Source organism: Colias croceus, chromosome 4, assembly GCF_905220415.1.
Source record: "Colias croceus chromosome 4, ilColCroc2.1".
NCBI lineage: Eukaryota > Metazoa > Arthropoda > Insecta > Lepidoptera > Pieridae > Colias > Colias croceus.
In genome coordinates this window covers 10,193,172-10,210,154 of record NC_059540.1, presented here as the reverse complement: position 1 = coordinate 10,210,154, position 16,983 = coordinate 10,193,172, and the positions used below count along the sequence as shown (strand labels likewise).

Sequence of the window (16,983 nt, the reverse complement as noted above, 5' to 3'; positions counted from 1 at the left end):
GACATTTTACTTAACCCTAGATCACTACCCTTCGTCGATTCGACGACGCGTCACCAAAAAAATCACTATAACTTTTACGCGCGCGACCGTATGGTTTTCTGACTTCAGCTAATCTCAGCCAACCCGTTGCGCTTGCGATGGATGGTAGTGCTTTGTACGTGGAAGGTCCACACGCGCTGTTCCAGCAACCATGGCTCGTCACATCGACGAAGGTTAGTATTAACGTAACTTTTCGTACTATTTAGTTAAGTTAAAATTACGTTATTTTATCTTTTATAATGGTGCCTATTATTTTATTTTTAGATACGATTCATACGTTATTTTTAGAAGTTGAAAGCGATGAGGAAAATTCATCTGCGAGAGAGCCTGAAGACCACATTGAGGCTGAAGAGGCATGAAACGGAGGGTGATGATGAAGTTTCTACTGTCAATAAAGAGCAATTTCCAGATCAAGATTATGAGGCAAGTAGTAATACATCTCCCCACGTTCTATTGAAGATGAGACACCTAGCACTACAGCTGACCCTAGCGATTTGATTATAAGACCATCGCGTACCATTCTTCGTGGGAAAGACAAACACAATATATTATGGTCATCACAACAGTCAAGGTCACAAAGCAGAAGACCTTCAAAGAACATAGATATATAGTACGTGGGCCTGTACGCTTTTTTCAAGATATTTTAGATCCTCAATGTTTTTCAAGTATAATTACTGGTGACATTACTGATACTCTGCGGAACTCAATCACATAAATTTTAAACATGCCAGGAAGAAACAATGTGAAAGTTATAAATGAGACTGAGCAAAGTAATGCTGCTAATGTACCTCCATAACAAAATAAAATAAACATATTATATGCTATATGTCCCTCCGTATAGCAAAGGTAGACCAAAAATAGGTGCACTAGGTGCAAAAAATCGTTGTGTGGGGAACACAAACTTGATGTGTGTCACAAATGTTTTAGATCCTAAGCTATTATCAAAATTATATTTTTAATTAATTTTCCAGACATTATTTTTGTAATTAATAGTTTATTTCGAGCAATTTAGAGGTATATATTATATGTACGGAATTTTTCAAAAAAATTAAGAATGTTCATAAAGCGTGTAAACTGTGATCTCATTTTGATGACTATTTGAATTAAAACTATGTTAAAATATATATTTTAATATTTTTATATGTAGATTAATACATTATGCTTAAAATAAAACATAACTACAAATATATTTTTTTAATTAAACCCTTAAATCCCCTCCAATAAACAGCGTAGTCGAAACGACGAAGGTTAGTATTAAACGTCGAAAAATAAGGTTAGTGTTCTAGGGTTAAAAATGAGCAAAAATCTTTTAAATCGACGGTATATCCGTTGGACTTTATTTAAAATGCTGAGGTCTTTTAGTGAATCCTTCAGCAATAGTTTATTTTTCAATATGCTTTAAATACTTAATAGCATGTTAGATATTTAAAATTAACGATACAACCGTTACATTTTACGTGAAATAGTAACTTTTCTTTTGAAATATTTTATAAGTAATGCAATATATACTAATGAATATTTGAATTTCTAATACTGTGAGTAAAGCAGATTTTAACGGATTTACCGTTCGGCTTTACTCGTATCGTTAATATTACTTTTGTGATTATTTGATATTGACTAAATATATCAAATACCCTCTCTTTTATATAGATATTTTTATTTTATTTCATTTTTAATGTGTTTTTATTACAAGGTTACAAGTGAATATTAATAGTATGTATGGATAAATCCAAGGCTAATCCTATGAGCCAACTCAAAGCTTAACAGGCATGCAATCCATTGCTACGACTTTATTACATTGTCGTTATCACTAGGAACGGTTCGGAGTATAGTTTATAACTAAAAATTATCGAACGAGATGAGTCAGCTCAAAGAACAAATTATATAGGTATTACCTATAACAGGAACAAATTGATGTTAGCGTAATTGCACGAATCACAACGTGTCCGAACATGTCGAGATATGTTATAAATCGTCCGGGAGTTAGCCGCTCATCTGAATAATGATGGAATACGCACAATGCACATGTTCAGTAGGTACCATGAACGTACCACACATTCAAAAGTATCCGTAGTCTATACGTGTCCTTTTATGAGTATTAATCCTGATCCGTATATAAGCGAAAATAGACATAGGTATTACACACAGCAATTTTGGTTTGAAAATTACTTTTATTTATATTACGTTTCCTATGTTTCAAATGATGCAACTTTTTGGTTAAAACGAGTAAGTGCCAAAATTTTACATTTAAATTTTCTAGTTTGGAAAGAGACGTTATCGTATAGTTATCGAGATACCTTAATTAGAAATTAAATTTAGAGACATTTCAAAGGATTTACTATTCACATATTCTAACGTTTTAGAATAATATTATAAACTTGTACACCTTGACAAAAAGTAAAAAATTGCGGGTGAGCGGAGATTATTTTGTGCAATAAAACCGTCCTACGATGGTATGGCCACGTATGGCTGCGTTCGTAAGGAATGTTAACGGATATAAAGCAACTGAATGTGACATCGATTGTATGAACTAAATTAAATATGAATCGAAGTTCATTTTAAAATTTTGTGTAAATGATTTGAATTTTGACTTTATTAAATAGTTAAAGCCTTCTTTTTATATATACATAACAATTAATTACCATTGTCAAATCAATTCTTATTATTTTAAATGATTATTAACTTCTAATTTTATATTAGCACCTTAAATCTTGCTCGAAGCAGATTACATAAATGTGGCCGCTAGGTTTAACCGCTACTCCTCGCAGGTTAGGTTCGTTAGCCAGGTTAAACCCACCCTCGCAGGGTGACTATTAAGTATTTTTGGGAAGGCCCTACTTATTTCAAATTACAAACATCCCTCGCGCAGCTGTCGCTCGCAGGGAAATAGGTGCAAATATATCAGCCCTCGCGGGGCTTTGATTACAACCGCCCTCAATGAGAAATGGTGGAAATATATATCAGCCCTCGCGGGGCTTTGATTACGACCGTCCCTCACGGGGAAATGGTGCAAATATATATCGGCCCTCGCGGGGCTTTGATTGCGGTTGGTGCAAATATACAAAGGATTGATCATTAAAATGATCATAGATATTTGCTTTCGTCAACGAGGACCCACGAAAATGTTAGAGATGACAGTAACGGATCTTCACTCTTCTAAGGTAGGTAGAAAAAGGTTTTGAAATCTAATTCACAGTGGGCCATCTATACAATATAAGTATAGTAATATAACCTAATAAATACAATAAAATAGGTAAGAGACGTTAAATAATGGACGCATGAAATGAATACTTTGTATCCTAAAAGGTTAGCTTACGCTTATTTAATCAGGAAACCACCATTGGTTTATCAATTATGGAAATTGCGACTTGAACAAATTGTATTTACCAATGCAGAGCCTCACAATGCAGAGAATCACAACAAAGGGAGGCGAGTCGGATCAAATATCATCTCGCAGATGATTTGTGGCGGTGGTTTCCAGGATTGTCACCAAGCCTTGTGTCAATGGTATATTTGTTATCGTAATTCCATGGCACTAGCCGACCAATTTTCACATAAAATCACCTGAAGAGATTTTTTAATCGCAAAGCGATTGAATGTAACAAATTACGATTGGTTATGTATAGTTGACCTCTCATAGGCCTACTTTAGTTGCCCGATCTTGTAGGCAATTTATTCGACTCGTTTATCAACCCGTTTGGCCTCATTATGGCACCCATGAGTTTTTCTTCAGGGCTCAAACAATAAATCGCTGAGGGATTAGGATAATCATTTGCTTAGACAAGTTTCTTGTCATCCCACCAGGATTATTATATTATATAATAAACTTATATGCAACTATTAACGTAAAACGTTTAAGGACTCAACGAGTACTGTGAATTCTGACTATTGAGTTACTTAGGATAGAGGATAATAATTAATAACGGAAGGTCAATCCTTCCAAACAAAAGCCTCGTATTATTAGATATTACTTGGAACCCCTACCCTTCACGAGAAAGCTCTGCCAGATGACTTCACATTTCTTTGATTTGAAGGGGGGGGGGGGGGAGGGCAATAAATGCAATGCAATACAGACTATACGGCTTTTGAAACATTATAAATATACCAGATAAGCAAACTAAACCTTTCTGGTTTAGTTCTTGCTATATCGATATCCGTGCCTGCTTCTCGTGGTTGCGGTTGAATTAAGTTTATCAATGGTCATAAATGCAATTCTATACAGATGATATACTGCATTTTAAACATGACAAAGTCTAGTAAGCCAACTAAACTTTGCTAGTTTAGTTCTTACTATATCACTGTCCGTGGCTGCCTCTCGTGGTGGTTACAGATGACTAAAGTAACGTCCTGTCTTCGCATCCACAACCAACTGTCCTTTCATAATCTTAAAACAGATTCATTCGACATAGATCCCCACGAGTTCAGTTCTTCATTTTTGCACTCGAAAAACTGTGGACAACCCACGAGCAGTGCCTCCATTGGTAGCAGTTACAATCAAGGGGTAACTAAGGTAAGCTAGCCATATTAGGGATGTTGGAACAACCGACCATATTCAGGGCAACTTTCTTTGTCCAGTTTAACGTTTAGGCAGTCGTAGCATTCCTACGGAACAAAAATGGGATCAGATCTGCACCCTTAATGCAGTTAATCGAAAGGAGATACCTTCAGACGACGATAGTATTCAGAACGCACCATATTCCTGAACATAATAATGCATATTAATCTGTTGCCATTGTCCTGCAGCAGAATTCCTTAGCGATAATTTGTTCTCGTTAGAGCGAGCGAGGGTTGTAACGATAATATGAGAAATCCTAGTCAGTTCGAGGCCTGAACGACGTGTAAGAGTACTGCTATTTCAGTAGTAGTAGCACCGAGAAGGGCGAAGGTATTCTGGAAAGCAGAACTGAAGGCCCGGTCAGCAGCACCATTCACCTAATAGACAGTGTTTAGTGCTGCACCACTAGAATCTGACTCTGAAGGTATACGAAATGTATACATTTTCCAAATATCAAATGTTATAGTCGGAAGAAAAATCCTATTTGCCTCCGTCTACCCAAAAGACATACGGAGTAGCTAGTAGAAGTTGGTTGAATTAGAATAAGTATAATTAAAAACCTTTGTTACTTACTGGATAAATTTGGCTCATTTCCTATCTGACGTTCATATAGCTGTTGATGGCCTAGATGTTATGCACAAACACTTTCATTATAAATAAGTCACGTTATGTAGTCCCGAGACTTTTGGTATATATGTTCTGATGTAAACCATAACTATACCTTAAAATTAATTTGATTAAAACTTAACGTACTTAGCTGTAGTAATTGCAGGTTTGGGACACAGATAAGCTCTTATCATTTTAGTCTCTAACTTCTTGAGTTCATTATGTTTCCAGTACAGAGTTTAAAACCTATCAGTTTTAAATAAATAATTCATGCATTGCACTGAAAGTACCAGCCATGTTTATATTATGATCGGTGGCGTTGGCTCTAAACATTAATAGACACCGCACGCTTTGGTTGGATGTTACATATTATCTGTATTATAATTTAAACCGCTTACCTGGTTTATTTTATTACCTTATCCAAGGGATGACCTTTTAATTTATTTGACCCTAAAAGTAAAGACCAAGGTCTCTACTTGTCCGCTAGTAGCAGGTTGGGTTAGAACTGTGTGAGTTGAGACAGCTGGTAAATCTATGTTATGAGGATTCAATGGTGCTTCTACAGAAGTCTAATTGAATAAATAAAGGTTTGAGTTTGAGGTATTCTTGCCTCGTCGGTGATGAGCTGTTGCTTAATTTTGTAAGTAACATCTAAATGCGTAATTAAAAGTCGTTACTTGCTCTTTCGCAGATTTACGCTAAAGATAGTGGAAATTGTAGTAACTTTAACTTTTCAAGCCCAAAAGGTTAACTAAGGTACGCTTGAACCAATCTCATAAGTTCTAATACTTTTAATCATTATGATTTACTTTTTGGTTCTTATTTGATTAACTTTTTATTGTTAATATAAATAATATAAAAATTTAAAAATTTGTGTGATTTATTGGTATACTATCTGCACACCTTACTCTTTCAAATAAAGAAATAAGTAATTACTTATGTACCTATTCAAATTCACATTGGCGTCCATATATTGTACACCAGGTGGGTAACAAACAGGTCTCAATAAGTAAGCTTCAAATTACGGTCAAGTGTTTAATAGCTGTGTTTTACCTGAAATAAAACACATATTAAATACTTACCTATATTTGAAGCTTACACTTAACGTCCACCTGTTGAGTATTTCGACTCAATGAAGAAGATCTAGCGCCTGCACATTATCGTGCGCCGGCCGCGCCACCTGGTGGGAGGTGTGCCGTGTGCGAGAGAGATAGCATATATACAACGAGAAAGAGAGGGAAAATAGGCGGAAAAAGCTAGGTACCTTCTCAATAAGTAAGCTTCAAATATAGGTAAGTATTTAATATGTGTTTTATTTCAGGTAAAACACAGCTATTATTAAGGGGTTCGGTGGTTCAGAAAAAATTATAAATAGTAATTCCGTAAATATAAAATTTTATTCGCGTCTTGACAACAACATATCTTTTAATATTTCACCGCTAGTTGTTGATCATGTTACGGATTTATTACCTACCGCTGTTATAGACACTTCTGTCTTATCGCATATTTCGCATTTACCGCTCGCAGATGAGAGTTTTGGTACGCCAAATAAAATCGATTTATTAATCGGTGCTTCTCTGTTCCCTCATCTGCTTCTCCCCGACGTAGTTCATGCAGCTCGTGACTCGTCGGCGCCCGCTGCATTGCGCACGGTGTTAGGCTATGTAATAATGGGTTCAGTACCCACCATACCTAACATACATAAACCGCCCTTGACGTGTTGTCACGTTCAAGAGACCGCCGCTATTGACTCATTAGTCAGGCGTTTCTGGGAGCTCGAGGAGCTTCCTACCGCACCGCCCGTTCAACATCCCGATGATGTTGAATGTGAAGAATATTATAAATTAACTACAACCCGCGACCCCGTGAGTGGCAGATATATCGTTTCGCTCCCATTTAAGGATGATTTCTACACTCTCGGTGACTCATTTGATATTGCCCGCAAACGTTTCATGTGCCTTGAAAGAAAGCTACAGGCTTCACCTAAATTAAGGTTGGCATATGATGACGTCATGAAAGATTATCTAACGAAGAATTGTATTTCACCCGCGCCTCCGTATGATCCGCTTGACCCTACACCTATTTATATTATACCGCATCACGCTGTTCTGCGCGAGGATGAATCGTCGACTAAGCTGCGCATGGTTTTAGATGCTAGCATGCCAACTTCTGGAAGCCAGCGTTCATTGAATGACCTTCTGCATGTTGGGCCGAATTTACAAGGCAATTTGTTTACAATAATTTTAGGTTTTCGTCTCCACGCGATTGCCATGACCGCCGATTGCCGCCAACAATTCCTGCAGATTTTCATGCGTGAGTTTGATCGTCGTTTTCAATGTTTTTTATATCGTTTCAGCCCGCAGGATCCGCTACTTCTTTATCAATTTAATCGAGTTTGCTTCGGCATCAAGTCTAGTCCTTATCATGCACTGTGCACGGTGAGACAGCTCGTAGAAGATGACGGCGCGAAATATCCGCTCGCGAGTAGCATTGCGTCTTCCTCGTTGTATATGGATGATATTGCCTTCTCTATTCCCATGGAATGTGAAGCAATTTCCGCGTCGCAGCAGCTCATCGATTTGTTTAAGGGAGCTCAGTGGGATCTAGTTAAATGGAATAGTAATAGTAAGAATATGTTAGATAATCTTCCCGCTTCGCACAAACTTTTACCCTCCGCGGTGGAGTTTGATAAGACCGTGCAACATAAATTACTTGGTCTGCATTGGTCTACCGTTGATGATTGTTTTTATTTTAAAATTACCGCACCCGCAGATGTGATGTGCACTAAGCGCTCCATCTTGTCAATTACCGCCCGTCTGTGGGACATGATGGGCTTCGTTGCTCCCACAGTCGTGTATAACATCCCATCAGATAATTTCTACCATGTTTCTGGTATTGAAAATCCCGCTGACGTTCTTTCGCGTGGCATTACGCCACAAAATCTCGTCTCGCACCCTCTGTGGTTCCAAGGACCCCAGTGGGCTCGTTCGGACCCGTCTGATTGGCCTCTTAGGAGTCTCGATGGTGAGTCTATTGCAGACATTCCCGAACGAAAATTATTAGCGCACACTGTGTGCCCGCCTATAAAGCATTGCGCTTTATACGATACCGCCCTTCGCGTCTCGTCGCGTCGTGTATTTTATATTTATAGGTTCCTTATATTGTTATCCCGCCGCGGTGTTATGATGACCGTAGAGGAACCTAATTTCGCTGTAAATAAAATTATTCCCGCCCTGCAAAATAAATATTTTGCAGAGGAGTATTCTAATATACTCTATTATAAATTTTATTTGCAGGCTTTCAATCACTTGAAGCCTTTTACTCGCAACAGACTTATCCTCATTGGACGTCTAAGCGATACCGCCCTGGAATATGCACATAAGCATCCAGCGATATTACCGCACAATGATCACATAATTATCATGATCATTGATTATTATCATATTAAATATATGTATAATATTATAACAAATTTGTTTCGTGTTATTTTAATTACCGCGCTCTTATTAGCATTACCCGCGCCGCAAGTCAAATCTGATCACGTCAGTTTGCTTGATAGGCATTCGCTACTGGACAAGTTAGTTCAGTCGTTTTGGAAACGTTGGAGAATGGAATACTTACACGGTTTATTTATTTATTTATTTATTTATTTATTTATTTACGGCATACGCCAAACCATACATATATTAAACTTAATTCTAAACTTATCACTATAACCTTAGTTCTAGGTACCTCTTACATTCTTCACCTATCATTCCCATCCCTGACACAAACAAATCATATACTGGTGCAGAATTGAGGATTGAGTTCAGCAGCGAAAGCATGCGAGGCACCGGAGACTGCTGGCGTTGAACCGTGCGTGTGCGCCAAGCAGCTAACAGTTGGTGGCTTCGAGCCCGTGTATAATTATCAGGCACATTTAGCCGTAAGAGCATTTCTAATAAATCATTAGAATCTATTTTATTGTATAAAACGTTAAGAGCAAATTTAACAGTTGATAGACTTCTACGAAGTTCCAGCGAGTTATAACCCAAACTACCCAGCAAGAATTTTGTGGGATACAGATATGGGTAATAATTATAACTTCTTGCATACGGTTTGCAGGTTAGGCAGAAATGGAATACGCCTTCCACACCTATTACTCCTGGAACGGTCGTGGTTGTGATAAATGATAATGCACCGCCCCTAACCTGGCCTTTAGCCGTTGTAGAGAAAGTACATCCTTCAAAGGACGACATCGCGCGCGTTTTGCACAGTTAGAACCGCCAAGGGAACTTACCTTCGCCCGGTCGTTCGTTTATGTCCGCTTCCAAGACAATAGTTATATCGCATTAATGTATTACCGCAGTTAGTTAAGTTTAATTTTAAGTTTTTGCACCGCTTTCGTTATAATTTCTTAGTTATAACTTATAATACCGCCGTGACTTTAGGAATTTTTTATACTCCGCTCGCATTACGCGATCCTAGAGTCATAGAATTTGTTAGTTATATTTTCCGCCGTGACTTTTAGGATTTTTTATTATCCCGCTCGCATTATGCGCTCCTGGAGCCATAGAAATTGTTATTTATATTACCGCCGTGGCTCTTAGGACTTTATTAACCCGCGCGCATTATGCGATCCTAGAGTCATAGTTTTTCGCTGTATCTTATGATTGGTTTTAAATGGTGACCCATTTAGGGCGGGTGGATATGGTAACGCCAATATAATTAAAATAGTAAATGAAGAAATTAAATGTTTATTATTTGTGGTGTATTCCTTCATCCTTCCCTACATACGAGCACAATCAATCATCGCGCGCTATTTAGCGCTCGTCACGTGACCTACCTATGTCACGAACGACAGCCAGCAGTTCTCTCCGATCTTTCGCGAGGATCGGGACTCACCGCCGGAGAGCTTCCACGAGGCTCTCTAGATCATCAGGCATTGTGCTTTTGTAACACCCCCGGGGCATCCCGTGCCCCGGCCCTTGGTCGCGCTCACCGCCGCGTGTGTGTTTGTGTGGAGTGTTGGACTGGACCCGTTCTTGCCCGCCGCGAGCTGGAGGACCCTGACCGCGTGGCGCGGCGTGTGTTCTGGACGCTACTCCCTCCGACGAGGTATGTGCCGTGTGTTCCCGTCTTTCCCCTCTTTGCTAACACCACGTTGATCTAAATACAGTCCACTTTTATATCGAGAATATATTTACGTATATTTTTTATATTGGCGCGACCATTTCCTATTATATAGTTTATGGGATACAGATCATTGCTATGCCTAGATTGTCTTCTGTAGATCTTAGATACCACCCAAATTCCATAAAACTAATATAAGTTTGTTTATTATAGAATAATATGGCAAAAATACGTACCAAATTTGTTGCCAAAAGTTGCTCTGTCTCTTTTATGAACACTTTTCAACATGTGCTTATCAGCATTAACAGCTTGTACGAAGCATATTCCCAATATGGCCATAGATCTCTCTATATTTTGGAAGATTTATTTATTTATTTATATCACTTCTTGAAATAAAAAATTATAGAAAATTTAGAATAGGTATGAATTTTTAATTTAGGAAGGCCACCTAAGCAATTCATGAAATTTTAAAAATCTTGTTTTAGTGTAACTACGAATCATGACCCAAATAACAATAATAATAAAATATTAAGTGTTAGAGCGGCCGTACACGGGCAGCTCGAGCAGTTAACGGCTGAGCGACGTACACGGACGGCTCGAGCGGTCGGCTTCAACTGCTCGAGCCTAAGAGCAATTAACCTATAGAGTTCTTATATTAAGACAGAACAAAATACATATTTTCTAATCTACTTACTCTTAGTCAATAACAGCATAAGCCAGATTGAGATAGCGATAGAGTATCTACACTGTCTTCAAACGTAGCGCGCCGGCAGTCAGTTTGTTTTCCAACCAGCTGGTGGGCTCAGTGCGTCAAGTGTTTATAACGAAATATTTAGAAAATATAAAGTGTACAGTGTTTCTTTTTATTTGTCAGTGTGCTAAAATAACTATTGTATGTTTAGCAACCGGCTATCACTAGTCGAATGGGAGTTTTGGATAAAAACAATGTAAAAATATCTTTCCATCGGTAAGTGATTTTCAGCAAATTGATAAATATTTATGTTTTAAACCTATTTGAAGGTTTTATCAAGCGCTTTTTTGTAATTTTATGTTGTAACTGTAACATTTACCCACTTTATGGGGTTGTGGAATATAAAATAATGAAATAATTTTTAAAAAACGTCACAATAATATCACGTTTGGCATTTTGTTTACCACCGTAGTGTTGTAACACATCTAGCGTATATTATCGATTTATGACAAAAAATCTATTTCATATTAACGTTGATTTATTTATTTTGTTTCATAAATCAGATTTATATGTAGTTGTTGTTGCAAATAATAGATGTAAATTTTTTACCGCAGGAAAATAAAACATACCACGTGGTTGTTTTATTTGCCCTATGTGTTTTAGTTTTCGTTTGTTGTTTATTAATTTCTCTTTCAGATTATTAATAAATTCATTTTGTTTTAGATTTCCAGAGCTAAATAAAAAATGGGTATAAAACGTGAGACATGAGTTGATTGGACGCCGCCACAATTTGCAATATTGTGTTCACTGCATTTCGAGCCTACTTGTTATCAAGATGGATACTCTAGAAGAATTGTGCAATCTTACGCTTACGTTTTTTTTTGTTCCTGTAGATAATAAATACATTTGATTAAAGAGAGTGAATTTTTATTTTGAAATTTTTTACACATAAGTTACCTACTTTAAATGTGTAACTATGTGAAAATTAAACGGTTGATTAAATGACAGTTCTCATAGATGAGAAACTACTATTGAAATACATACTTAATATACATGCGTTTTCAAAGAAAAACCCGCATAGTTCCCATTCCTGTTGGATTTACGGGATCAAAAGTAATTTTTCCAAATTTCATTGTAATCGGTTTAGTAGTATTCGCGTGAAAGAGTAACAAACATCCATCCTCACAAACTTTCGATTTATTAGTAGGATGTTAGGAAAATGTTTTCATTAAGACTGTCCTTTTATTAACTTGTTAAAATGCTGCATGATTCCTTCATGCTGACTGTGCCTTTCTCCTCACTCCTTTAACTTTATCATCATTTCCTTCTTTATTTTAAATTACATTTCAAGTTTTAAAATTTCTTTTATAATGTACTAACTTTCCGCCCGCGTTTTTAAAGAAAATCCTGCACAGTTCCCGTTCACGTGGGATTTCCGGGATAAAACCTAACCTATGTGTGTATGTACAAAATTTCATTGTAATCGGTTCCGCAGTGAAAGAGTAACATCCCTTCTCACATAATTTCGCATTTATTATATACGTAGGATTAAACAAATAATGTATTCAACTGAAATTAATTATAAGTTTTGTTTTTTTATTATTTATTATTTCACGAAACCGTAAATGCAAAATACATTCACGATTTTATCGATTGAAGCACATCCCATCACTATCACCTTCTATCTATCTAAATACGTACCTATAGTAAAAATGGTGCCATGACTATGTTGAAACGTAGCTTGTTGTCTATAGCTGTCTCATTCTTTCATACGACGTTTTCTTTAGATAGAGAGAAACAAATATATGTAAATTGTATACGCTCGATACAAGTACTCTATAGGTTAATTGCTCTTAGGCTCGAGCCGTCGGTTGTTGACCGCTCGAGCCGTCGCTACCAACCGCTCGAGCGGTTGATTTTTTTGACTAGTCAAGTCATTGATTTTCAGGGGGGAGGGAGCCGTCGACGGCTCTAGCGCAGTCAACGGCTCGAGCAGTCAGTGTATGCCTCACGACCGCTCGCGAGCCGTCAACGGCACGATGAAATTTCATCATGCAGTTGACAGCTTGAAGCGGTCGCGACGGCTCCAGCCGTCACGTGTACGGCGGGGTTCAAGCGGTCGGTCTCAACTGCTTGAAGCGGTCCGTGTACGGCCGCCCTTAGGGTGCTTTTCCAACAATAATGTGCGATGCGGTGTAGCGAGGAATGTAGTCTCGCGAACCAATAGTATCGCTTCAAACGCTGAACGCTTCGTTCGAACTTCAAACTAAATGAAGCGATATGATTGGTTCAAATAAACACATTCCTCGCTGCACATACTCGCATATTATTGGTGTAAAAGAACCCTTAGAGTGAAAAAAACTTGACAGCTTTTTCTTTCTTTACCTTTATCTTTCCATGATGGAAACTTCATTTCCCAATATCGTGGTGCGCATGTCTGAAAAATTATTAATGTTATGAAAAATCGGAAACAACATCACAATATATTTTAAGAGAGATAAAATACATTATGAAGAATTATTTCGAAACGAAAGCATAATTACTCTGTATACAAAACATATATTTACCACAAAGAAAGCGTTCGTAGCCCTCACAGTCGCACCAAGCCAGAGGTTGTGTTTCGCAGATATGTTCACTAAAAATAAACAACCAAATGAACAAAATCGTATAAAATATAATAAGAAAACAACAAAGTGGACTCAAAACAGAATGAGAACAGAATTAACATAGATTTTACGGAAATCCTACTAATATTATAAATGCGAAAGTTTATCAGGATGGATGGATGAATGGATGAATGTTTGTTACTCTTTTACGCAATTACTACTGGACCGATTACAATAAAATTTGGTCTGTCGGTAGCTGAAGACCCAGAACAAGACATAGGCTACTTTTTATCCCGGGACGGAGCGGGAACGGGAACAATATGGGTTTTTCTTTGAAAACGCGGGCGGAAATCTAGTAAATAATAACGAAGAATAGGCCAAATGCAGTTTAAAATATCTGAAATATGTATGTACTTACAGTTTTCTATGTCAAATGAGATTTTAGTCATATTTCCATTTTCATCCATAGTAAAGACTTTTCCAATGTGGTCTGCTCTCGGAGCACTTATAAACCACCTGAAAAAATATGTTATTGTTTATTTTAATAATTATTTCATTTAACCACAGAATACATAATAGTAGCACTATTGTAATACTGTGATAGTAGCTAAACGCTACAGAACGGACACTCTCCGCCTCCCGCCAAAATTAAACACTTACCTCACCCCGCACGATCAGCCTAAATGGTCCGCATTTTTCTGCAAGGACGATACGCAACGAAGATTGACAACATTAATCAAATTGACAATTTTATTATTTTGGATTTGTGATTATCGTTTTTCGTAGAAAATGGTTAGATATTGTGCTGTTTACGGATGTATTTCATCAGAAAAACGCGAATTTTTTTTACGCTAGTCACAAATGTGCCAACCATAAAGCGTTAACACACACATTTGCAGTCTCTACAGTATGACTGTCAAAACGATAATTTTGTATGGAGTATCCGGGGTGTGATTTAACATCTGCAAATTTCATTAATCGTTATATTTAAGACAAAATTTATAAAATTTAAACGACACTGTATAAATTAAAAACATTATGACAACCTTGCGAGTGCAATAACGTTATTAAAATTCATTTGAATTTTATTTTTATTATTTTATTCTATTGATTGATGGGTTTAAATATCGTTTTGTAATCAGTCTTCTCTATTTATTTATTTATTTTATAATCTTTATTGCATACAAAACATAAAATACAAATTTCACACACACAAACAGGACATTTGATGCAAAGGGCGGCTTTAGGTATTGCTTCAAGCAATTATCTCTACCATGCTAAATTGTGACTATTTTTTACCTTCCCCAAGAAGCATCTACAATAATTGTACTTTGTACGATACCGTAACCTCGTTGGTATGGTCATAAAATTAATTCCTCTTTTATTTTTCCGGCAATTATGTAATGCGGGTGATTAAATACATTCAAACAAAAATATTATTGCGCCCATAAATATTAATAACACCCTAGATAATTAATCAACGTCTATAAAACTATCGGAAAAGTAAAAAAATCTATACTTCTATACTACTATAATAAAGCTAAAGAGTGTGTTTGTTTGTTTGAACGCGCTAATCTCAGGAATTGGTCCGATTTGAAATATTATTTCAGTGTAATTTAACGAGGAAATGTATAGGCTGTATTATAGTGAGTCGGGGTAAGACCGGACGGATTTTAGACGTATTGAAATAGTCTAGCAAAAGCCCGATTTTCTCAGCACTAGTTCAAGATTTACTACTTAAAACTGATGTAAATGACAATTCATTTAGCATCGCTTTGCTCTACAATAAGTTTATTCTTATAAACTCAACAGTTTCTGATTTTAAGGCGTTTAAAAACAACACTTACTTTTTTTATGACTATGGTAAATAATTACTCTTCGGGGTAAGTTCGGACATGCTTTTAAATGCACTTCTATTGAATATAGCATAAGGTCGATTAAAAAAATATATCCGATCTTTTACGCTCTAAAATGATTATTTGACGATTTTTTTTGAAATCCACTTTACAGGCGCGCGGCTCGTCGGAGCGACGCCCAGAACCTGAAGGTCGATGCAAAACAAAATGAAGTCGTACAGAATTTTGCCCTCGTAAATAAATATGCTCGTATTCGCCGAATTTTTGATGTTTACGTTCTTACCCCATGTCCGGACTTACCCGGACTCACATATCATCATGTTAATTACCAATGCGGAGGAGCGGAGCTGTGCGGGTAAAACCGCGGGACACACCTAGTATTCTATAAAACATAACATTCCTTATTTTTACCTTTTGGTAGAAGCTTGGTAAGCGATGCTGTATCCAAAAAGAGCATCTTCCTTCAATGGTATTTGCGGACTGAACTGTTTCATAGATGGAATGTGGTAGAAACTATGAACCATCGATATTGTAGCTAGAAGAATTATATCTGAAACACATAAAATAAATATGACAAGCTTGATAATAATATGTCGAGAATTCGTAATCAGAAATTTTTCGTTTGTATAAGGGGGTGGGTTAGGTTAGGTTCGTGTTTTTAAAACTACACAGAAATAGGAGCCCCACGAAGTGGGGCTCCGTCGGCTCGCGACTGTCTTTTTGTAGAATTTTGGAAAAAGTAAATCCTCAGCAATACGGCTAATCGTTGAACCACCGCATTACAAAACGGCCCTGTTTTTGGAAACAGCTAGCCGTAATGTAATACGACGGATTATACAATCCGACTGTGACATATTGTATATTATAAATACGTAACATTTCGCGCTTTTCATAGTTCATTAAAAGTAATATTTTTTAATTTTCTTCCTTATAGAACTTAATGACAGACTTTTTAGTCTTATTTCCTTTATAATTCAAAGCTACCTCTTTTATTAAACATTACTAAGGAACGAATCCTTTGTTTGCGCCTTAATTTAAAAACAAAGTACTACTTGTTACAAAGGAAATAGAATTATTCCCTTTTTTATAAGAATAAACAGTACTCACTCAGTTTCATCATTTTTCTATACATACGCGTCCAAAATGTTTCACATCACGTAAATAATTGATGTATGAGGAATCATTGACGTTGATTTGAAATAATACTGTAGTTTAATTAGTATTTTCCTTGTAATATTGATAACTAATCCTAACAAAATTAAAACATCGCTCTCATGCCGCAGTAATTATTAATATTAGAATTGAGGAAGTAGGTATCTCCATTAAATATATTTGGTTTGTATATATTTAAAATAAACAAAAATCATAGTATAAATATATATTTTTATACTATGCAAGTAGCGTTATAGAATTCTGTGCACAGAATCCGCAAAGAATTAAATAAATCAATTGCTTTTTATGTTCATAATATACATATTTTATCCCTAATTATTATTATGGATACAATGTGGATAGGAA

General features: G+C 36.6%; 1 protein-coding gene across 1 annotated transcript in view; it reads right to left on the bottom strand.

The window, feature by feature from the left end:
• LOC123690866 (integrin alpha-4-like) overlaps window positions 1-16,665 on the bottom strand; it is a 33,622-nt gene extending 16,957 nt beyond the window's left edge. Inside the window, exons 1-6 of the mRNA XM_045634965.1 lie at window positions 16,573-16,665; window positions 15,877-16,015; window positions 14,028-14,125; window positions 13,571-13,638; window positions 13,389-13,440; window positions 10,549-10,659 (exon numbers count right to left, since the gene is read on the bottom strand). Coding sequence (XP_045490921.1) covers window positions 10,549-10,659; window positions 13,389-13,440; window positions 13,571-13,638; window positions 14,028-14,125; window positions 15,877-16,015; window positions 16,573-16,597 — 493 coding nt within the window. The 5' untranslated portion in view covers window positions 16,598-16,665. The remainder of the gene's footprint in view (window positions 1-10,548; window positions 10,660-13,388; window positions 13,441-13,570; window positions 13,639-14,027; window positions 14,126-15,876; window positions 16,016-16,572) is intronic.
• Window positions 16,666-16,983: the final 318 nt, after the last annotated feature.